The sequence below is a fragment of the Papilio machaon genome, chromosome 19, assembly GCF_912999745.1.
Source record: "Papilio machaon chromosome 19, ilPapMach1.1, whole genome shotgun sequence".
Taxonomy (NCBI): Eukaryota; Metazoa; Arthropoda; class Insecta; order Lepidoptera; family Papilionidae; genus Papilio; species Papilio machaon.
The window spans coordinates 2,650,006-2,673,932 of NC_060004.1; the positions used below are offsets into that span (position 1 = coordinate 2,650,006).

The 23,927-nt window shown below is 34.8% G+C and overlaps 1 protein-coding gene across 3 annotated transcripts; it reads left to right on the forward strand.

Moving 5' to 3' along the window:
- The first annotated feature begins 418 nt into the window (after nt 1-418).
- Nucleotides 419-23,439, forward strand: LOC106721304 (anoctamin-4). Of its 3 annotated transcripts, none has more exons than XM_014516227.2 (26): nt 419-579; nt 13,375-13,672; nt 14,179-14,303; nt 14,818-14,970; nt 15,300-15,332; nt 15,687-15,854; nt 15,929-16,039; nt 16,207-16,341; nt 16,429-16,605; nt 16,802-16,953; nt 17,107-17,209; nt 17,282-17,389; nt 17,667-17,872; nt 18,188-18,354; nt 18,494-18,570; nt 18,857-18,997; nt 19,448-19,612; nt 19,754-19,897; nt 19,979-20,148; nt 20,383-20,522; nt 20,947-21,106; nt 21,274-21,319; nt 21,482-21,587; nt 21,884-22,059; nt 22,768-22,945; nt 23,168-23,439. In XM_014516227.2, exons 2-26 carry the CDS (start codon nt 13,384-13,386, stop codon nt 23,272-23,274), a joined length of 3,537 nt encoding a protein of 1,178 aa, XP_014371713.2. In that variant the 5' UTR covers nt 419-579; nt 13,375-13,383; the 3' UTR covers nt 23,275-23,439. The 3 variants fall into 3 exon arrangements, with proteins under 3 accessions (XP_014371713.2, XP_014371714.2, XP_014371715.2); XM_014516228.2 differs by having other exon boundaries at nt 16,429-16,593; XM_014516229.2 differs by lacking the exon at nt 15,300-15,332.
- The last annotated feature ends 488 nt before the right edge of the window (nt 23,440-23,927 follow it).

Sequence of the window (23,927 nt, forward strand, 5' to 3'; positions counted from 1 at the left end):
TTATACAGTGTATTTACACTTCTTTTTTCTGTAATTTCTATTTTCATTGTCAATTGATTCATGTTTGTCTGTTGGGGGTGATTGTTTTTTTTTTTGCTTTTTAATACTTACCAGTTATTCGAATAACCAAATGATAGTATGTAGTAGTTTTATACTAAAATAATAGTTCCAAATTTTAAATAGATAGTATTTTTTTTTTAAATTGCGATACTGAGTTGATGTTTATATTATAATAGGATAAAAAAATATACCATGAAATTAGTAGTTCATTAAACCGAAACCTAATTTAAGTAGTTTACAAAAGTCTACTTCGATATCGATAAACGCGTTCCGATCACACGTGCCATCACTATTTATAACAATGTCAGCCGGCGTCGGCCATCTTGGTTAGTTTATTTGAAAATCGGAAGCCGGCGGAAACGCGCGCTTAATCACGATGCGGGAAATATCTGCGAGAAAAGTAAATCAACCAATAAAGTTGAACTAAATTGTTCTCTTCAAAGTGTTGAGTTTATCACATCGAATGCATTTAAGCTGCGCTTTGAAGAATAATTGATTGTAGTGTAGAAATTTATTCAGGTAAGTAATTTTGAAGATTTCTTTTACGGTTTGTTTAGATTATTTTGTTATGCATTCATGTGATTTCGAGCGTAAATTTTGCCCAGTTGTTTTTGGATTGTGTATAAGCTTGTTAGTGTTTCGCTTGTGGTTAAATTGCTATTTTTGTATAACACATCAACGTTTTCGTAACATTACATAGAATATAATGTTCTCTTTTTTTTTGAAGGTGGTAAGAGTGGAATATTTTTGCTTAAGTTAGTTAAATAGTTTATTAGTTGCTCAAGTTTTACTAGGAAAACTGGTTATTTTTTAATTAGTTTAATAATTATTGAGTAAATTGGATACAGCTAATGCTATCCTATGTCAAAACAAAAAATAGTTATTGAAGATAATGCAAGATGATAATAAGCAATGTGGCTCAGTAGCTTAGATTCCGCCTTACAACTTAAGAGTCAGGATACAATACTTAAGAAACGGGTACCAAAGATATATATTTACACATTTACTCCAGGGTACTAAATTATGAAATTAATTCACTAATATTTTTGTCCAGTATTCGTATACGAAATGAAGTAACCTCTCCGATAGTAACAATTATTTTTTTAGGATTAAGCTGTATAATTTAAATATCATGTAATATACAGTCGAACCTGGATCTCGCTTATGGAGGTTTCTCGCTTATCTAAGTTCGACTGTACTTTTAGTTATTCTAAAAGTAACACGTTTTTTCATGTAATTAAAAAACACGTAATGACAAGAAGACTTAACCTTTTAACTTCTAATAACTATTGATCAGAGAAGAAACAGTGTTCTGGATGAACAGATTAACTTTATCGATTGTAAAAATTCTTTCACCGAAAATAGTTCTTTCATCATCTAATAATATTTGCTAATTTAATATTTTTTCATTACCTATCGTGTAGATAGTTGAACGTGTTGAAAATAATCAGTAAATATTGAAATTATTTAACCGAAAAATTTTACTGACTTTGCCAAAACGTATATGGCAAAGTGGTTTTTCACTCTTTACATTGATTTAACATTCGTCAAACGCAATCTTTTAATAGGATACGAGGCATTATTTTCGCTTGAGTTACGTGCTAACGAACGGTGAAAATCGCATCAAAATCGATTTGATAGTCTTTTTGTACGGTGTACTAAAACACCAAGATCGAACAATACGTCAGTGTTTTGTTTAATTTCGTGTTATTTTTCTTTCATTGGCTATATGATATTGTTACCGTGGACTTCCTGTAGAAACACCTGCTAATACAATTTGATCTCCGTTTTTCAGGGAAAAAAGATAACTATATGATTTAATAGAAGTATTATAACAGTGGAAACCCACGGCTAAACTTAACAATCGCAACTACATTAGGTTATTGTAAAACAAAAACATAACTCATGCCCGTAACTCAAAGAGGTCAGAAACAGATCATTAATAACAGGATTTAAAAAAAATAAGTAATAATTTACCTAGTTTCTAGGCCAAGACTGTTAAGAAGTGCAGAATTATAATTTGTCTAATTTTTAATGAACTAACTTTCGCGGGCCGCCTTCCAGCAGGAAATTTTGGCAATGTGAAGATCTTTGTATATAAATAATGCTACATAGTAAAACTGACACTTAACTGACGCTAATAACTTTAAAAAACGATGTAAAATAGTGTATTTTATTTTCGCTGATAGCGAACTTCTTAGTGTTTTTAATAAAATTGTAGAAATTATAAAGTTACGTACATTACATTATAGTAGTAAATTAAAACTAAAGACCTAAATATAAATATGCCAATAGTAAATAAATATACTGACATACTTAGGATGTTTTACTCAAACACTTCCTATAGGCAAACACTTATAAAGTATAAGTTTGCCTTATAAGTAACTTCAGTTAAACAATTAAATTCATTTCCCTCTTAGAATGCATTCGCGCGGGCGTTTTACAACGCCGCATTAAAACTCGACGTTGTGGGCTCTCGAGCAATGAACGATTTAAAATCACTCTAGTTTCCTTCGCCCCTTGCTCAAAATGCAACACTGCGCAATATAAATGGGTAGCTTTTTAAAAGCACTGCCATATGAACAGATACGTGGAAATTCATTTGATATATATGGACGCTTTTTTACCGCGCGTTAAAAAAGCGCTCGTGCGTATAGGGGCTAACGATCAAATATTGTACAGCAAACTGTCTCCATAAGAGCTGTTATTTGACGCATATACATGTTGCTATGACGAATTTTCGAACATCAAATGACATATCACAAAGTGGGTACGAAATAAATGTCCTCGGCTGTACAATAACGTAAAGGAAAATATAATCGTAAGTTATTTAGTTTATTCGGAAGGAATGTAAAATAAAATAGATTTTTTTATGAAAACTACCAACAAGGTTGACTTATCGGTATTTGGGTTGTTATAAGCAATTCATATGTGTTTGTGCTCGAAAATAGATCGTGGTAACTTTATGGTCGCTGTTAATAATTTAGTAGAACCGAATTTAACTGACGCATCGTCTAACTGTCGAACCCCACTGCCGTGGTACTTGTAAAAATACGTTTTGCCATCCCTTTCATTTTAATTGTAAACATAGAGACTACAATCTATATTGTTAGATATTTGATGCAAAAGTATTTTAAAAGAAATAAATTAACAGCGAAATAGTGAATTTAACTCTACTTCTAAATAATCCTCGCAATAGGATAAACAACAACGGCGGGTTTTACAACAACATGTTGGTTCGGATCTGTCTCTGCCTGCTCTTATTACAGCAATGCTAAGCAGGACTGCAGCTTGGAGAGCAGTGGCCTCCTTTTGCGAAGCCGTTATGCAGAAAAAAGAGGCGGCTGAGAGAGCTCGAGAGAGGGCAAATCCCGTCCGGGGACGTCGCAGACGACCTCGAAATGGTCCGCGTTGATGGGATTGCTGATAGCATGATTGGCTCTTGGGGTCTCCGGTACATAGCGTAGGGGCACTATGCACCAACAGAGGGGCTCCGAGGAGGTAGAAGATTGTTAGGGAAGGGTTACTTTCGTAGCAAAGCGCTGGGGGGCCGCGGTTGCGTTCCTATTTGGAGATCCCGTGACTCCTCGTTAGTGCTGTGGGCGACCACCGTGGGGTTTTAGTCGGTGCAAGCCCGACATAACTTATCTTTACCCCTATAAAGATAAGTATGCGTAAGGCATTTCCCCACGTTAAAAAAAAAAAAAAAAGAACCGAATTTAATTGACGCATCGTCTAACTGTAGAACTCCACTGCCGTGCCACTTGTATGAAATACGTATTGCCATCCCTTTCATTTTAATTGTAAAAATAGAGACTACAATATTTATTTAAACAAGTATCAGTTTAATTCTATGGTTACAAAAAAGTTATTTTACTTTCACTTGGTGTTACATGCAGGTCCAGCGTTAGGGTAGCCCGATTTTGGGCAATGGCCCAGGGCGTTGGACTTAAAGATGGACGACAGTTTTTTTTAGTGGTTGCAAACAAGCAAGCGGCTACCGCTGTCCCTAGACATCCTCAATTGCAGATGCGTTGTTTATGAGCAGATATAGTATAAAGATAATATTTCTCCTCCTTATGCCTCCCCTATTCCGTCAAATCCACTTCTCCTTTCCATCCTTTCCATATAAGAAAAGGGTGGGAAGGGAAAGAGGACTGCGAATGTTTCTGTTTGTGCAACTGTACACTCTCACATAACCCTGTTAACCCCACAATGGCATGTTAAAAAAAGAGGTCGCCGAGAGAAATCTCGGCCAGAGTACTAGTAGACCTAAAACGTTATTAGTTATATGAGTGTGATGTTCAAACATGGAATCAGGTCCATAAAATCGCAGTGCGTTATATAATGCATTTCAAATTAGAAAGTACGTGAGCGCGTGTTATAGAGTCGTCATGGGTCTTTAAAAGAAATAGACAGGATCAGTAAATCTGATATTTTAAAATGTACTTTGTTATTGCCAAACGAACAGCAGGATAATGTTTCTGTCGTGTATATTCTACTCTAAAAGCTTGAACTACGGTAAATGTTAGGCCTTATTGTGTCCGTTCTATTGCAACCTATATCTTTAAGTCCTAAGTGATTTTAAAAACTAAGGTCCCATTCGATTCTTAATTATCGGAGTATCAAAGGCCCATAGTCAGAGATCATTGGTATTTTAAATTATTGGTTGTTCGGAAAGTCATTTCGTTTTTATTTCTATTTTCTATGTTTATTTCTATGTTTAATAATGCCTTTATCAGCTCCAACCGACCCTCCAGGATGTGGTGCATCTTCGTCGAAAATACACGAATCCTAAGTCGAGAAAAAACTTTCAATTTTTCCCGACTGATGCGAGGGTTTGTTTCGCGGGTATGTAAACCTAGGGTATACTGGTTTTATACACGTCAATTCCATTGTGACTACCTGTAGCCTAAACCATTCTACCGATTTTGGCTAAATAGCTGTCAATCGATCCGCATAACACCCACGAATGTCATAGGGTTTTTTTTCAATAAACTAGTTCTATTCATCAACAGACGTTTCCACTACATCACAATGGAGACAATTCGAATAACGTTATGCTAAAAATATGTCGATTATTAAGTAAACTTTACTATGAGTAATACTGGCAAGGTGTTATTATTAAAGTACAGAAATTATTATTCCTTTACTTAACACACACATTGAAACACTTACTTACAATACACACATATACTCGTATTAGTAACCTCTAATTATGTTCAGGTAAATTTATTTGTTGATAAAGATTTCAGTTGGCAAAAGAGTCTTTTATACCCCTCAAATAGTTCTAGTTGTCGACGACAAATAAATCTTTTCCCTTAGGCCCTTCGTACATCGCCTACGTAAATTCGAAACCAGGCGATTTTAGTTGCTATGCGACTAACGCAATACAAAGTTATACAGATTTGTATATAAGCACGTGTCGCCAATATTTGTTCTTTCGTCGCAAAGCCAATCGCTCGCTTCCTAATTGTCAAGATCGTCTTGAGAAAAGTCTGCTGTTTTCAAGGAATAAATCTATACAGTTGACATTTTGTAAATTCGTGTCGGCAGTATTGTCGTTCGAATATACGACTCGCGTCGACGATTTGTCGTGTTAGCGGATCGCGAGCTACGTGATACTCGCGACGGGCTTTAGTAAAAGTATTTCAATCGGTTTAGTCAATTTCTCCTCGCATAAGAGGTATAATTAATCAAATCTTACTAATGTTACAAATGCGAAAGTTTAGATGGATGAATGGATGTTTGTTAGAAGGTATCTCCAGAACAGCTTAACGGATCTTGACGAAATTTGGTACAGATGTAGGAGATAGTTTGGAAGAAAACATAGGCTTATTACGTTTTTTTTTATTCCGACAGGACGGAGTCGTGGGCGACAGCAAGTTATTGTATATTTTAACTTTACATTTAAACGAACGAAATAACAAATGTTCGTTTATTATTCATGTATAGTTAATTTTCTATTTCATTTATTCCTATTTTCTTTCATAACATCCAAAGCCTTTTCTTTAAATAACATTGTACAGTAATAATCTAGTCCATAATAAAAATAAAAATCAATAACTAAAGTGTGTTTTATATACATAATTCTTCCGGCCACGTACACGAGCCACAATTGTTATCTTTCGCATAATGAATAATTGACGAGCCGATGAAATAAAATGAAGAGTGGGGCAAATGCATTGTTCTGTGAAAGTTAACACGTGACGCGGAAAATTATACCTTCATGATACCAATGAATAAGCTTTACAGAAGTTTTGATAAAAAAGAATTAAAATAAAGTTTTTTTTGGGACTGAGTAGTCACTGTTTGTCTTGAAGAGACGTTTACAGTTTCACCGGGCTTGAGGTGGCCGGGCGCAGATGGCACTTAACCTAAACCTCGTTTAACGTAACTGGGCTCGAAGGCTCCCTCAGGAGCCTCGGTTCGGGCTGTTACTTCGAGAGCATTAGAAAATTTGTAATAGACCATACTTACCGACCGTACCATACTTGACCGTACTTACTGTAAATTGGGTTGAGTAGACAAAAACCTGGTTATAGTTTTTACACCATGATATTTAATGATTTTTCATTGGCAAAAGTATTTACCACATTAATTTTACTTCTCGGATAAAATCAGTGATTTGTTGACGAAAATCTTTGCGTATTACAGTAGACTTTTCAAGTTTCTTTTCTTCAACCCTAGAATTGGATTTACCTATTTTACTGTAATAGCTATAGTTTTAGCGTAGAATATTTAATTTTAAATTCAACATTTTAATGTATACATTTTATTGATGAATTTTAAATTAAAAATTTATTTATTATAAATCAATTTATTTTTAAATTTAAATTTCATCAATAAAATACATTACCACAGTAACTTGATCATGGTTCGATACAATTCGACTAATTAGTTCACATGGCCATTTTATTTTGACCCTTTCATGTTCGTTTTGTAATCGGTTTCGATGCAAATTCGCTACTGCGGTCTGTCTGTACATGGTTCCACTTAGACTGGCCTAGATAAATTTGACTCTAGCCACGCAAAGCTTTCAGGGTTATTATTAATTTACACGGTGCACATCACAAGATTAAAAAAAAAACATGAGACAATTTACTAAAAACAATACTCAACTATATAGCCTTGTTATTATTTTCTCCTGAAAATTTTTCGCTACGAAATCAAATATTTCTGTACCTCCCGTCCTCTGTCAAATAAAGGTTCTGCAATCTTTTAACTTCTATAGATGTTGGAGGAAACAATCACTTCGCTATATTAGCGAAATCAAACCGCTTGCTAACTATAATCTAATAGACTTGATATTTGTTAAGTTTAATTTCGTATCGATATAATTTTATTGTTAGTCTAACCTAGTTTAATTTAAACTTAAATTATGCTTCAGCATCTGCACCTTTGTTCATATCAATCAAATATGATCAATTAATTTGAAACAGAGTAAATTATTTTAACCTACATTCAATGTTACTCAAGGGCGTCGCCAGCCGAAGATCAAGGGGTGCTAACCGGTGATAAATCGGAGTGGAGAATTATCAAGGCAGAGGAGGGGGATAAAGTAAAATTTTTTTTACTACCAGTCCCTCCAGTAGGAAAAACTGACAGACAACTGTCTTATGCTCTTTGCCCCTTGGCGACGTCCATGAATATAACACACTGTACCAAGCTTGTATACCTGAAGTCGCTTTTGCGGTGAATCGAAGATATACAATACGGATCATTTACAACGGATGGAACATCCAATTATTAAACGCAATGTGTTATCTAAATGCAACAAGTGAGTTTCGTAACACATATTGATGTCTCTGTTTTTTTTTTTCAAAGTAAATGAGAGGGATGGCGACACAGAATTTATATATTCCGACTTGTTTGTCTTACTTTTCCAATGTCCTAACCGTGAGCTTCCATTACGTACCTATAAATACACATATTTTTTCTCTTTTTTTAAACAGAATGAGAGGGATCACGATATGTTTTTTATAGTTGATTTTACAGTGAAAGCCCACGGTCATTGAAACGTGTCAATGCTGTGTAAATATACTGTAAATTAGTTTATTTCAATCAGTCAGTAAGTAGGTTAAGTAAAATGCCACATTTTAATAATGTAAGCACAAATACGCAGTGAATGGTACGACTTTTTATGTTTGTGTGTTCATTCCATTGTGATGAGATTGGTCTTGAAGAGTGAGATCATTCCACTATTATTCATCCCTATATTTAGTATTTAATTAGTTATTATAAGGGTCAGTCAGGCTTATTGTTTTTATTAACAACCAGTTGTCTATGCTAAACTATAGTGGACTCGGAGACGAGGCGATATATCACAACGAGGGCTGAATAAACTCGATTAGTAACAGATGGATAACATTACCGTCTTTTGTTTATGTACATTACATTTAAATCAGAAAATAATGGCGATTTTATTTAGATCTCGATACTAAACAGATGAACGACAGTAAAATCAGACATTTGTTTATCACAACTTTACGCCATTGTTTAACAAAAATAAACAAAAACATAAATTCGAATGTTTTAACGTCTTAGAACGGTCATACACGGACTGTTTAAAAATATGGTACCGGATTGAGTGCCGGTTGGTAAATGGCAGTGCGACACACCTGCAATTTAGCTGCAAGCTGACGTTCGTGTGTGGCCATCTTCAATACTACTTCAACACTATAAATCTAAAAAATTTGCTTTTATCGGCGCTCTAACACTTAAAATATGTTTGCTTCAAAAGCAACTATCCGTATAACCTTTATAAAATAGAACGAATATTGATGAATAACTTATTATGATAAATATGAAATACATTATGTGGACAGTAGAAGTTCTAGACGTAACGTTTTTAAAATCGTGACAAATAGTCGTATGAGAGACGTGACTAAACTATAAAGTTCGTAAAAAATACTTGTAAATTTTGTAATAATATGCCTTCAATTGCTATTTATAAGTAATAAAACTTAAAATTGTTGATAACAAAATAATTTGATTTATTAATCGTGATTACTTCCATTAAAATAAAGGTATTGTGTAAAAGTAAAAATCTTTTCTTTCGGCCACTGCCAAAGTGAATAGACGTGTTAGAAGCAATGTTGTTTTATTAGGTGAGTAAATAATATTAAGGAACATCCTTTTATTTTGATTTCAAATAATAAGCACGTATTGTAAAAGGCATAGTGATCCGGGTAATTGAAAATTATTACAAGAACATTATTATGATATAATTAGCATAAACTCGAATAGCATTAATCTTTTCGAATATTGTAATTTTTCTGTCCTGGTAACTTTATTGAAAGGTAGATGGCGTATAAGGTCTATTTAATATTTATACCATTCGAATAAAATCTTTTTTTTTTTCAATGCGGTCACTATGCCATATGACGCTAAATGCCATTTCGTTTATAATTCATAGCATCGAGGTTGTCTTCAGCGTCACAGAATAATTCAGCAACAATCGTCTTTACGCCTACGCGAAACACCGAGGTGAGGTCCAAGTGAAAGCGATTTAAAATTTCTAAGTCTTAAAAATTGTTAGATTTTCGTAAATATATTAAGAAATACAATATTATGTTATTGAGCATTCTCAAGGATAAAATATCATGACCAAAATATGCCTTAATTTAAGGTCAACATCTGGCCACAAAATCTGTTGGACATTGGGTCGACGGATAAGAAAATATTATCTCACAAAAGACCATCCTGAATCAGATGTAATTTGCGTTACAAAGGATAGACAGAGAACTAAAATAATATGGTTCTTTTCTCTTCTCAATCATTAAGGACATGATACGAAGGGAAATTAAATTTGAAGACCAAAATAATGGATACGGAAAGGTATTCACTTTTCTATCCCTTAAAGGAAGGCAACGCATTTGCTACTTTACTTGCTGTGAAAGGTTATAGATGACTGTCACATAATATCAAGTGAACCATTCGTTTTGAATCCTGCAAAAAAAATTACCTGACAAGTAAATTTTATTTATAAATAATAGAGATATTCTCGCTGTTAATCGCAGCATACGTGAATTCGTGCAGAAAAACGTATTGGTAGCACGTTGTCGAATGAAATTAACTAGAGTAGTGGCGGACTGTTGTCAGGCGTGGGTGTTGATACACAGTTCACTTCAGTTCAGGTTATCTGTTAGAGTTCAACATCTGTTTGAGTTTAACATTCAATTCATTACTCAAAACGATTGGTTACGGTCGAGTAGACATTTCGTGAAAATAATTATGTTATAAATTGCGGTGTACCAGATTTTAATGCATAAACGGTAGCAGTGAAGAATACGGAATTAGAAAAATAAAAATGGTATATTTAATATCTCTTTAGTAGTCATCCCTTTTAACACTTTACAGGATCTAGTTTTAGTATAAAAATTAAATGACATTTATTATTTGCTTATAATCAAGTACGATTAAATCAAAAATAACAAACTTTATTAAATTGAAATAACTATTAACCAATTGCCTATTCACAGAATAAATAAAACCAACAGTAACCAACTGTATACATTCGTGTTTTGTTTCCACTTTTAACTAAATTACACTTTCTAATTTCAATTATTTAAACATGTTTAAACATCAATCTATAAAAAATTGTTAAAAAAATATGTTTTTATTTTTCATATGAGGTAATGAATTCTAACGGATATCTAACGAAAACTTTATACTTATATCAGTTGTTTGATTTCTTATAATCTCTACAACAAACATACAAATATTGACGTGATTAGGCAAAAACGTTCCTTATATTAGGTCCTTACATATGAAATTGGAGTTTTGTATGGGAGGAACAAAAAGTCGAATATTTTTTAATATAATATATTTATTTAATCAAAGTATGAACCATTATTTTCTATGTACTTTTGCCATCTCATAGGTAGTTCATTGATCCCTTTACTAAAAAAACCAGTCGGACGGGAATCAATAAAATCTTTGAAGGCGATTTGGACTGCCCCATCGGAGTTGAATTTTTTCCCTTGCAAGAAGTTATCCAAATTTCGAAAAAAATGGTAATCTGTTGGAGCAAGGTCCGGGGAGTACGGAGGATGTCTTAGACTTTCCAATTGAAGCTCTTCTAATTTAGTAGCCGTCTGTTGCGCAGTGTGTGGTCTAGCGTTGTCGTGAAGCAGCAGTGGCGTGGAGCGATTGACCAGCCTAGGTTGTTTAGCCGCTAGCTTTTCCATCATGGTTTGCAATTGCTGACAATAGACATCAGTCGTAATAGTCTGGCCAGATTTGAGAAAACTGTAATGAACAATACCGGCACTAGTCCACCAAACGCTTACAAGTAACTTTTTTGGGGTTAATTTTCGCTTGGGGCAGGATTTGGCTGGCTGACCAGGATCCAACCATTGCGCTGAGCGCTTCCGATTATCGTAAAGAACCCATTTTTCATCACAGGTAATGATTCGGTTTGAAATACCTTCATTATTGTGCCGGTTTAGTAATGTAACGCAACAGTCGACGCGCGTTTGCCGGTTTGCTTCAGTCAATTCGTGAGGTACCCACGTTTCAAGCTTTTTAATCTTCCCAATTTGCTTCAAGTGAATTAAAACAGTTTTATCACTAACATCGCAGCCTGCAGCTAACTCGGACGTGGTTTGCGATGGATCCGCTTCCACAATAGCCTTCAACTCTTCATTATCAACTTGAGTCTCAGGCCGTCCACGGGGCTTGTTCTGCAGATCGAAATTTCCAGAACGAAAACGTTGGAACCAAAAACGAACTGTGTTTTCTTTTGCAACACGACCGCCATACACATCATTCACCCTTCGAGTCGTTTCCGCAGCACTAGTGCCACGTCGGAACTCGTACTCGTAAATAATGCGATATTTTAAGTTTTCCATTTTGTAAAATGAGTGACGCAAACAGAAAAAAAACAGAAGAAAAAAACAAATGAATGACGGTCATCCAACCACAAATACATGAGTCTATAGCTGTACAAATTTGAATTTGGAATTCCTTACCAAAGAGGAGAAATTCGTGATTAAAGTGGCCTGTACGAAAAACGCCAATTTCATATGTAAGGACCTAATATATAAAGTATCCTACCTTAATACAATATTACTAGCTGTCGCCTGCGACTCCATCCGCGCGGTATTTAAATAACGTAGTAAGCTTATGTGTTCATCCAGACTATGTTCTATATCTGTGCTAAATTTCAGCAAAATCCGTTGAACCTTCTAAAAACATCCATCTATCCATCCTTCCATACATCTAAATAATCGCATTTATAATATTAGTAAGATATTCTATCGAATAATTACTAAAGCATTTAACGTTTTTCTACCAAGTGTTGAATTACATAGCAGCAATCAAGGTTAGGGCAGTAATCATCAACTTTAAAATTGAAGCTACGTCACAACAAACAAAACAGTTACCTCAAACAAATAAAATATTGACAACACTCATTCAATCCATCCCCCATAGAGCTTGTGATTGCCCCACATTGATGTTCCCTACATTACGGTATACAAATCGATAGTATCATATAGAGCTATATTTAGGTAAATGTTTCTACGGACACGTCCACACATCGTCAATATGACATAACATCAATGTCAAAGTATAATACCAGTTTCACACGAAGAGAGAATGGTGAGATAGAACACTAGTGCAGTACTGCTTTTGTTTGAACGTACATTTATAGACCAATAAACTTTTGCCGCCTGGTGGGCATAAGTGAAACTTAAACATCTGTCAATGTCAAAAAACAGCCACAAGATCCTTTTCGACTATAGCTGTATAATTTTGTATATTCTTGTCTGAAGTAACCACTATGGCATCATCTCTCTCGCCGTGTCAGTTAATTTTCCGCATTATTCTGTCAATACAGTAATGTTCTGTATTGGTGTGTTAAAACAATAGCAATACTACTCTGTCCTTTAGTTCTACGTTACTGAGATGTCCTCGTGTGAAAATAGTATAATTGCGAGTCATACACTTGATGTACCCGTGGGTGTCGTTATAGTGGCATTGTTTATAGTAAATCAATAGCATAGTGATGGAAGGTTGCCACGTTTTTATACGATGAGTTAATATTAAACCATAGTTATTAAGTATCAATAGACAGGACAAGATGAACCAAACCATAATCCATGACTTGATACCACTAGTTAAATCTAGTTTAAAACGCCCGCATGCGAATTTGCTTTTGCTGTTTATACTACTTTTAATGTTTAAAGTATTAGAAAGGAAATATTTGTAATGTCGGTCTATAACTGAGTAAATTAAACCTCGTTGGTATAATTAAATTCGATTGGATGTACAACTCTTACAAAATCTAATTAAAGAAATATTCTACAGCATATTACAATGGAAAATGGTCACGATCACGAATCGTTCGAAGTCGAAGAGACCAACGTAAGAAAAGTAATAACGAAACTAAACCAACGAGCACCGCGAAGAGCGTTGGAACAATTGGATAAACTTGGTAGAGGATTAGGAAAAGTTAATCAAATCCCAGGAAAAAGACTAGATGATCAAGCTATACTTGATAGAATAACATTTGAAAGTGAAATAATTACGGGAAGCCACAGCGAAGCGTCCTCTAGAAGGAACAGCGACGATGGAGGTAGAGCCAAAAGAGAAGTTATACGAGATGGTATGTTTTTGCAACGATTTAAAAATTAATCTTATAATCCATATCCAAGTGAAGATAAACTTGGAATTTTACTTTGAATATAAATGTGGACCTCTACAAGAAAAGATGGATATTATCCTAGCCTTACCTACCTTGGTAAAGCTAGGAAGGTATCCATCTTTTCCTACGCCAATCCATGGATGAACTGCGTGGAAGGTTAATAAGGGAGTAATGACTGTAATAACGAACGATTGATCGAATTATTAATTGAATCGAACGAAGATTGAATCTGGTGACCAACAGTTAGAGTAGCATAAGTTCAGTAAAACTCATTTATTATGGATCTTGATAAAATAAGATTCAATTCTTGATAAAAGAAGATTACGTTTATAAACGATACTTAGTAATTATGAAAATATCTTACCACAAATTGCTCTTGCATCATATCGTGTAAATAAAGAAACGAAAAAAAAGGTTGCAGATAAAGACAATGCAGATTACAATCAAGATTAATGATATTTTTGCAGATGGGACTTGTTCCGAGCCACCAACAGCTAATACAAGGAATTATAACGCTTGGGACAATCTGAACAGTTCAACATCAACAACGAGAACGGAGCTCAGTGTGTCCGAAAATGGTAACGATGATCAGGTAAGAGTTAACGCGTACAGTGGCACGGACTCGCCCCGCGAATACACTTGATAAGTCTTAAATATTGGGACTATTATTTTTATATAAAAAACCAAACAGCGAAAAAAAACTTAAATATATTTCAATTAGAACTTTTTACGTCGAAGGTCTTATGTTGGTTTCCGAGACCAAAATCCCTCTATTAAACTTGTTTTATTATTGTGAGTGAATTTACATCAAGTTTAGAATACACACGACATTCGTAAATAACACGTGCGTAGATAAAACACGTGGGAAATTCGTGTCTTTTATCACAATAAAACTCATGAATACATACACATTAAATAAATACAGACAATGACCTTAACACCAGCCACGAAAATCGTGGTTGTTTGCAATTGTTTGAACTCCGAAAAAGAAAAAAAACGAAAAACTAAGCAACAAGAACACTATACATTTTAACCGAAAATATATATACAAAAGTTTACATTAGCAAAATTTAGATAATGGACTATTTACAAACCTTCTACTTTAGCACCACAATAGAGTTCATCGTCGAAGCCATGAGACATCACTGCCAGGCACTCCGCTCCATATCCAACCTCCTTGGCGATCCTCTGACAACCTGGCCCCTGAATCAGCATTCGGAACATCACTAGCTGACATCATGGAGAGTCCTGGAAACAAGGTATTTTTTTTTTTTTATTCATAAACATTTTAAGGCTTTCGAAAGAAATAATAAACAGGATGATAATTACTAAACCACTTATAAATATTATTATTGAAGTAGATTTAGAGCGTTTGAAAGATGCCATATTCGATGATATAATCGAGTTTCCTGATTCTAAACATTTTGCTATTTTATTGATGTACGATATCAATTATTACAACACACAGACCAAATGCAAAAATACAATTAACAATAAATAATAGAAACGCTACAAAAGTAAACAAAAAATGTACAATGTTTTTAGTTAGTTGCTGGTTGAAATATAAATTTGGAATTTGATATTTCAGAGTATACCCTTTGTGGAGCCAAGTGATAAAAAGGTATTAAAAAGAATTAAATACGTTGCCAGTTTTAATGTCTAAATGAATTTAGCATTAACGTAGTTGTAAATAGGATTGTGTTTGTACGTTTATTTTTGCCAATGTTTTCTTGTGGTTCCAATGTAAAATTTTGTACGGCTTCTGTATTTCTATGTGTTGTGATTTTACGTTTAGATTTCATAATTTTTCAAATGTACATTTCATACATACATTTTACTCTTCATCCAAAGAGATAAAGATACATAATTGATTGATTATAGTAGAGTTAACTGTACTGTAAACGAGTAACCTTGTTTTTATTCTACCTATGAATCCGTGGTTGCTTGTATGAAGTAACTATTCAAATTTGTTCAGATATTCCTTCGAGAAGACCCGAAGACAAATTCGCGGGACAGTTCAGAGGAGCGTCGCTACCGGGGCTGGAGGCTCGTGAAAAACGTGACTTCAGCTGCTGGAGCTTTCTCGCCCAAAATCAAGGAAGATAAATCCACACAACCTACCACTCCAATGCCTAGTTTTCAGGTATGATTTGCTATATTTATTTTATTGTTATAATATTGTGTTCCTTTCATGTAAATTGAATGTATATGTTTCAGTCCAAGTCAGATAGCAAGAGTTCGGATTATGCAAGTACAGACGACAGAAAGGACTCAGTGCCAAAATATTCCAACGAAAAAGAAGAAAACGTAGGAGAGACAAATCCAGACGTAAGCTCTTATTCTATTTTGAGTAAATGGTTTAATTTTTACGACTGTAAAATGTAAATAATTGACTTATCGTATACTGCACATTATAAACCAAAATAATACCTGCACCTGTAGATAACGTATTCAACAAAAAATTAAGTATAAAAAACTAATCGTGATTATTCCAGGGACTTGACCCTGATTCCTTGATGTTTAGAGACGGCAGACGTAGGATAGACATGGTTCTAGCATACGAGGAAGAAGATTACGGGGTTATGACAGAAGCAGAAGCTAAAAAGAGAGATCATAGGAGAATATTTCAAGTAAGTTAAAATAGAGACGCAGTTTCAATAACATTAAAATTAACTTGAGAATTTTTACAAATTTTGAAATGTTTAATTTTATTTCAGCAAAATTTAATAAAGGAAGGTCTGGAATTAGAATTAGAAAATAAATGTCTATCCTTTGATGAGAAAACGTGGTTCTTAAAGATACACATACCCTGGAAGACTGAAATGAGACTAGCAGAAGTTATGGGAATGAAATTACCAACTAAAAGATTTATAACAATTTCCGTAAGAGCTTGGGTAAATTTAATAATCTCTGATCTTTCTTGCACTGTTACTTTTTATTTCTCGATTTACTTGAATTATGATTGTTTGTAGATTGCTCATATTTATCTTTTCATTTCAAATAACTTTCTGCTAATTTACTTTACTAATCACTTATACGCTGAATAAATTAACGCAAACAAAATAATATAAACACCCTATGTTATTATAGTCAGAAGAGAAAATAACGGAAAAGGAACGAAAATGGTACTCAAAATGGCGAAGAAAATGGAAGCAACTGTACGAATATGAACATAGTCGAATAGAACCGGAACCCTCTTTTTATACAGCAACCGAACAAAAAGGGGTCCGAAGAGAAGAACAGTAAGTTTCTATTTCCACTTAGCGGGTCGTGCGAGACTGCTTTCGCTTATTCTATTGCCACTGGCAAGACAGTGACTACTATACAAAATGACACCCAGTTAGTAACCGATGTAATTGTAATGAGTGGCTACATATTTATACCTTTATATTTAGGTTTCTAGTCAAAGATCGTCACACGCAATTCTCTCCGGCGCAAAGAAGTATGTTGGTTATGCAGATATTGCTTAGAGCAAGATATGACAGTATTGAAACTAAGGTATTAAAATTATCTTTCTTATTTTAAAATTGTTCACATTTTCCATTATTAATTTCTTATATTGCTTTCTAGATGGGTATTCGCAGGTTACTTAACGATGGGACTTACCTCGCTTGCTTTCCTCTCCACGAGGGTCGCTATGACCTCAACAGTCCAGATGGAAGTACTACAGATAGACGGGTAAGTATTGAGTTTTTTTCATCATTTTGTTTCCATAACAAAAAATAGAGTAGTTTTAGATGAGTCAAACGGCTTCCCGTAGGAAAAAGAAAAGGCGTACAACATGTTCGGATTTGCAACACTCACTTATCAGTTGCATTCAAGAAATGAAAAAAAATCTATAAGTCGTACTTCCTTCTACGGATCTTATTACTACGAGTAGTAGACGTAGAATGTCGATTATATTTTTCTTTATGTGTACAGCAGTAGCAATGTTAACGTTAGTTTTATTCTTTAGTTACTTTATCTGGAATGGGCTCGCCCTTGCAAGTGGTATAAGAAGCAGCCGCTGTGGCTCGTTCGCCGGTACTTCGGCGATAAGATCGGCCTCTACTTCTGCTGGCTCGGCTTCTACACCAAGATGTTGTACGCACCCGCCATAGTTGGTACTTTGTGCTTCTTGTACGGTTTAGCCAGCATGGAATCGGATGATAACATTCCTAGGTACTTTTTAATTTGGTTTTATTTGTTATCGAATCACAATATTAATAACGAGTAGTTACGAGTAAATAGGACGAAAAAAAATGGGACTGGAAGAAATGAGATTGGAAGGAGGTAAAGTTTTAGGACTGAGGACACCGTTCTTATAACATTTAAGAGAATAGAGAAATATTGGAATATTTTTCATGTGAAATGTTAATTTTTTCGGTCGAATCAGCTAATTTGTGAATAGCTACGATAGCTAGGTCTATTAATATTCAAGTTCCAAGATGATTAGTAAAAAATATAAATTAAATGTACTTACTATATTCTTTTCAGTAAGGAGATCTGCGATGCGAAAGGGCCGGGCAACATAACGCTGTGTCCGCTCTGCGACAAAGCATGCCAGTATCAAAGACTGTCGGATTCCTGCCTCTTTGCCAAATTATCATATTTATTTGACAACCCCGCTACGGTTTTCTTCGCTATATTTATGTCTTTTTGGGGTAAGTTCAAGATTAATTGAACATAGTTTGTTTTTAGTTACTTTGTTCTTTATTCAGCTTGATCCTTTATCATTGAACTTTAGATGAATTTGTTCTTTGTAAAATCGAAGATCATTAATGTTTGACTTATATTTTTCAGCAACAACATTCCTAGAGCTTTGGAAGCGAAAACAATCAGTATTACGTTGGGAATGGGACTTAGGCGGCGTCGATCATGTAAGTATTTATTTAAAATCTCAAATAAAGCAAAGGTACTTGACTAACTACCGCACTCGTCCTAGTCAAAAAATATTTACATGTACAGACTTTGTGTAACTTAATATACAAATGTATTCTAAGATACGACTTAAGCTTCATTTATCTACTCTCACTGTGGCAGGAACACATTTTTAATAGGTACCTCCAAAAATCTAAAGTTACGTATCTGGTGCTACTCTTAATGTCGAAATGCGATTGGCGGCACCTTTACTTAAAATAAAACTTCCAATTTGAATACTTACAGGATGAAGAGCCACGTCCCGAATTCGAGACATCAGTAAAGACGTTCCGGACTAACCCAGTGACACGTGAGAAGGAGCCTTATTTACCAGGATGGCAGAAAACCATGCGATACGTTGCTACAAGTTCCGCTGTTTTGTTCATGGTTAGTCATCTCCAAGATGATACCTTTTTTTCATATGTATTTTAAAAAACACAGGATTAGAGGTTAGAAAACTATTAATGCTACGAGTGAGAATAAATTTAAGCTTTATTAAGGACTATCTTTCGACCACTCGTAGCTATTCTAGACAGTAACTGTGTGCCACGTTTCATCCAGATCCGTTTAGCATATCGGAGTTACTTTCTAACAAAAACCCACCCGTCTAAACTTTTGATAAGATTAACTCAAGATAGTAAGGTGTTTGAAATAAATTTTAAGAATGGATCAATAGCTAAATTAACCTCATCTTATAAAAGTATATAAATTTTACAACTTTAAGAAATTTGGCAACAATAGCTTGTGTTATATGTTACGTGGAGGAATGATGGTTATTTAAATGAAACAAAATAATAAGAATTTATGTAGATTTTTATCATATTTTTATTATTGCAGATCACAATAGTAATGGGAGCGGTTTTGGGCACAATTATATACCGAATCTCAATGGTATCGGTCATATATGGAGGAAGTGGATTTTTCATTAAAAAGCACGCGAAAATATTCACCACCATGACGGCTGCTGTTATCAATTTAATTATTATAATGATTCTTACAAGGGTATGTATTAAACTACAAAAGTAAGATTGCAACTGCCGAATAGTTCATACAAAACGTTGCCATACCTCTGAAAAATTTGAAATACCTATAGGTTTTATACCAGTATTTTTAAAGTTGATGACCCTTTCTATTCTTTTTTAGCTATATTCGAGGGTTGCTGTTTATTTAACAAATATGGAGAATCCTCGAACGCAGACTGAATATGAAGACTCTTATACTTTTAAAATATTCTTTATCGAATTTATGAATTATTATTCATCACTCATCTACATAGCATTCTTCAAGGTATTTGTATATATGAATATATATATATGAAGTATGCTTCTATTAATTTTTTTTAATTAAATAAACTTGTAAATATTTAAGGGTCGCTTTTACGACTACCCTGGTGACGATCAGGCTCGCAAGTCAGAGTTTTTGAAGTTAAAAGGCGACATTTGCGACCCCGCGGGCTGCTTGTCGGAGTTGTGCATACAACTGGCCATCATTATGGTTGGGAAACAGTGTTTTAATAATTTCTTAGAACTTGGGTTTCCGTGAGTTGATTATTTTTTATTTTTTTTATTTTTATAATTTCATCTATAACGCGTCACGTATTTTAAAATTGAAACTTGTCACAGTTATTAGTGACCGACGGTTATACATTTTTCATTATTTAATTGTAACAAATTGGTATCATCGAATTTTAGATAAAATTAAAAACAACACCATCTAGTTAATGTAACAAAACACCAATTTACCTGGATATAGTCAATTATTGTATTCTCCAGCAAGCTGCACAACTGGTGGCGTCAGAGGTCCCACCGCGCGGTGACCCGCGATCCCAGCAAACCGCACATGGCGTGGGAGCAAGACTACCACTTGCAAGACCCAGGACGTCTCGCACTCTTCGACGAGTACCTTGAAATGAGTTAGTATCTATATATATAAAAGAAAGTCGTGTTAGTTACACTATTTATAACTCAAGATCGGTCGAACTGATTTAGCCGAAAATTGATGGGGTACCTCCCCCTTAGAACTAGGAGACGGACATAGGAGCTTTTTATCTTGTGTGCATTTTTTATTCTACGCGGACGGAGTCGCGGGTAAAAGCTACTTATTTTATAAAATAGATTATATAGGATTTGGCGGTGGACATACAGGAAGGGGAAATTCTCTATCTGTTAAAGATAGGCAAGGTATCTTTCTTGTTTTAGATATCTATGAGCAGTAATCTCATCAGCAAAAGTAAACTCAGGTGGCCACGTACTCATTAGTCACTATTTACTATAAAAAATTGACTTCATTTGAAAATATTGCACAACTTAAACGAATTGAATTTTCTTTTGTTTCAGTTCTCCAATACGGCTTCGTAACATTATTCGTGGCGGCATTTCCTTTGGCGCCGCTGTTCGCATTGCTCAACAACATAGCAGAGATCCGTCTGGATGCGTATAAAATGGTTACACAAGCAAGAAGACCGCTTGCTGAAAGGGTAGAGGATATAGGAGCTTGGTGGGTATTTAGATTTTTCTCTAGCTACCAAGAAAAGTGAAAGAAGTTACTGATGGTATGAAATAACAAAAATTTGACTCGTCCGATTTTATAGTTCTTCGGATTAGTTTATAATATAAACATCATGATATTGTTAACTCCTAAAACTTAGCACTTGGTTGTTTCAGGTATGGAATCCTCAGGGGTATTACGTATGCAGCAGTTGTTTCTAATGTGAGTGCTTCAACATGTTCACAGTTCCTTTCGCATGTTAGATTCGCATGCTTACTTTGTAAATTAGATTGTGTAAAACAAATTACAATCTGAAGACTGTACATAACTTCTATTCGAGATAAACCATCTTCTTTTTTCATAATTGCGATGTGTTTTGTGCAGGCATTCGTCATAGCATATACAAGTGACTTCATTCCTCGTATGGTCTACAAGTACGTCTACTCGCCGGACTACACATTGGCTGGTTACATCGATCATTCATTATCATGTAAGCATCACTTTCCTAGAAAGTTAATATTTTTTTTACTTTACAAACAAATTAACTGGAGAAATTGATGAGAAGGTGATTAGGATAAGCATCACTATCTCCTCTCAAATGGCTGGCATTCATAATTCTTCTATTTAAGGATATTAATGGTTAGGTTTCCCTTAAAACAAAAGTGATAGGTAAAGTGCTTAAATAGCCTGTTTTAATTCACAGCACACAGCATTGGCATTTCCCTAACTTAGGTATATGCGGCAGGCAGTCCACAAGAACTGAAAGTTTTTTTGTATGTACATCAGTATTCAACACATCGGACTACCGTGAGGACTGGGGCGCGGATGAAAACGAAGTGGACCCTGCGACGTGCGCCTACCGCGGCTATCGCAATCCGCCGCAGCACGCCGAACCCTACGGCCTCTCGCCACACTATTGGCACGTGTTTGCAGCCAGGCTCGCTTTCGTCGTCGTCTTCGAGGTAACATAATTATAACCCACAGTAATACTGTAAGCCCCTGTGTAGTGTTTGTGTCTATGGAATAGATACAATTCACTGTCTCATGTACCACACTGGAAGGTATAGCTGTCTCTGGGTAGTTGAGTGACGAACGCGGTACGAAGCGGACGTGCGCCTGCGCTCCAGTGTGGTAGTGGTGAGCCAGTGTCTGTCCTTAATCATCTTTAGGGACCCTATGGTCCTACACCCTGTATAATTCCTGGTATAATCTCGCTCTCTACTATATCTTCATGAAACACTACGCATATTCGCAGGTATAAGTTTCGCAAACGTTATTATTTTTTGTCATAACTTCTCACTCCAGCAACATGAAATGAAAAATATGTTGTGATCTTGGTTATTTCAGAAGTAAAGATACAGGGGTAACAAAATTTTGTGACTCCTTAATCTTAACAATCAGGATGATGCTGTTAATTTTCCATTCTTGTACAGTACCATTTCGTGAGTCAACAATCCACATTAACACGTTCAAGGTTCGGATTAATCAGTCCTATTAAATTAACTTATCCGCCCACCAGGCAAATGTTAAATCAACAATAAACAAGACAGAAGAAATATTTACATGGGACAAGGGTTTTTTTTCGACGAAAAAGTTGACGATGTCTCATGAGATCCTTAATAACTCTTTTCGTAGTACGTGTCAAAATGTCAATATATCTTTGTTTGTAGCATGTGGTGTTCGGTTTGACTGGTCTGATGCAACTTTTCATCCCTGACGTGCCAACGGAGCTGCGCACGCAGATGCAACGCGAGGCATTGCTCGCTAAAGAAGTTAAATATGAACACGGTAGACGACGCCTCTCCACAGAATACAGGCAACTGATCACACAGAAAAGTGACAATGGAGGTGAGAATTAATAATAATTAAATAGTCTACATAACCATCAGTAGAGGTTAAATGTTTTAAAATTGCAGCCATGAAAAAAACAACCGTACTGAAAATCCGATCATCGTAGCGTAAGGTAAATTGTATTGTAAGGATTAAAAGATGCTGAATGTTATGCCACTCTGCAAATATTTGCCACACTTTTACTAGCAGTTGCTAACTTTGTTGATTGATATTTTTCAGAAAGGCCTAGTGGAACTTGGAGGCGTCGAGCTTCGAGAGCATCGGAAGGCCTAGACGCTCATGTAGCAGTTGCTCAAAGACCCTCATCGCCAAGGATAACGCACTGACAATGTTCAAATGATAAAACTAGTTAATTTTAATAGAGATGTCCTAATTTGTTGAATTATTCATAAGATCGTACCACAAATGCTTGCATACCACAGATGCTGCTATGCTTTATTCTTTCTGCGACCACCATGTAAAAATTGATGTTGTGTTGTGGTAGAAAACTTAGTACGGAATTTGATATACATAGGTACACAATAAGTGATGTATAGGTAATATGAAATATTTGCATTTGCATTGCATTGCAGAAAATTTTAATTGTATAAATTAATATTAATTGTTGAATCAAAGAAGGCAATTTTTACTTATTATTCTATTTGTTATTATTGCGTTCAGCTATTGAATAAACAGTCTAGATATTCCTTACTTTAGGTTATCAACTGTTTTGTGTAGCTACTTTTTTTTGGTTGAAAGTGTAGCGTGTGAACCTTTAAATGATCTTTCTCTACTGTTATAAGATTGCATTTCTTTAAATGAGGCTTTTAGTATCTACGTAAATGAATTAATGTAGCTAATTTTCATAATTAATTAATTTGATTATATTATTATAAAATTTCTTCAGATGAAGCCATATAATTCAATAATTCAATTCGCAATTTTTGGCACCACCTATTAATTTAAATTGTATTTACTTATAATGTTATCTTTTAATTTA

Bases quoted from the DNA above. Each gene is read 5' to 3' on its own strand.
- LOC106721304 (XM_014516227.2), top strand. From the start codon at position 13,384: ATGGAAAATGGTCACGATCACGAATCGTTCGAAGTCGAAGAGACCAAC. The intron at 16,954-17,106 runs GTAAGTTTCTAT...CTTTATATTTAG, and splicing joins GGGGTCCGAAGAGAAGAACA to GTTTCTAGTCAAAGATCGTC. The intron at 22,946-23,167 runs GTGAGAATTAAT...GATATTTTTCAG, and splicing joins ACAGAAAAGTGACAATGGAG to AAAGGCCTAGTGGAACTTGG.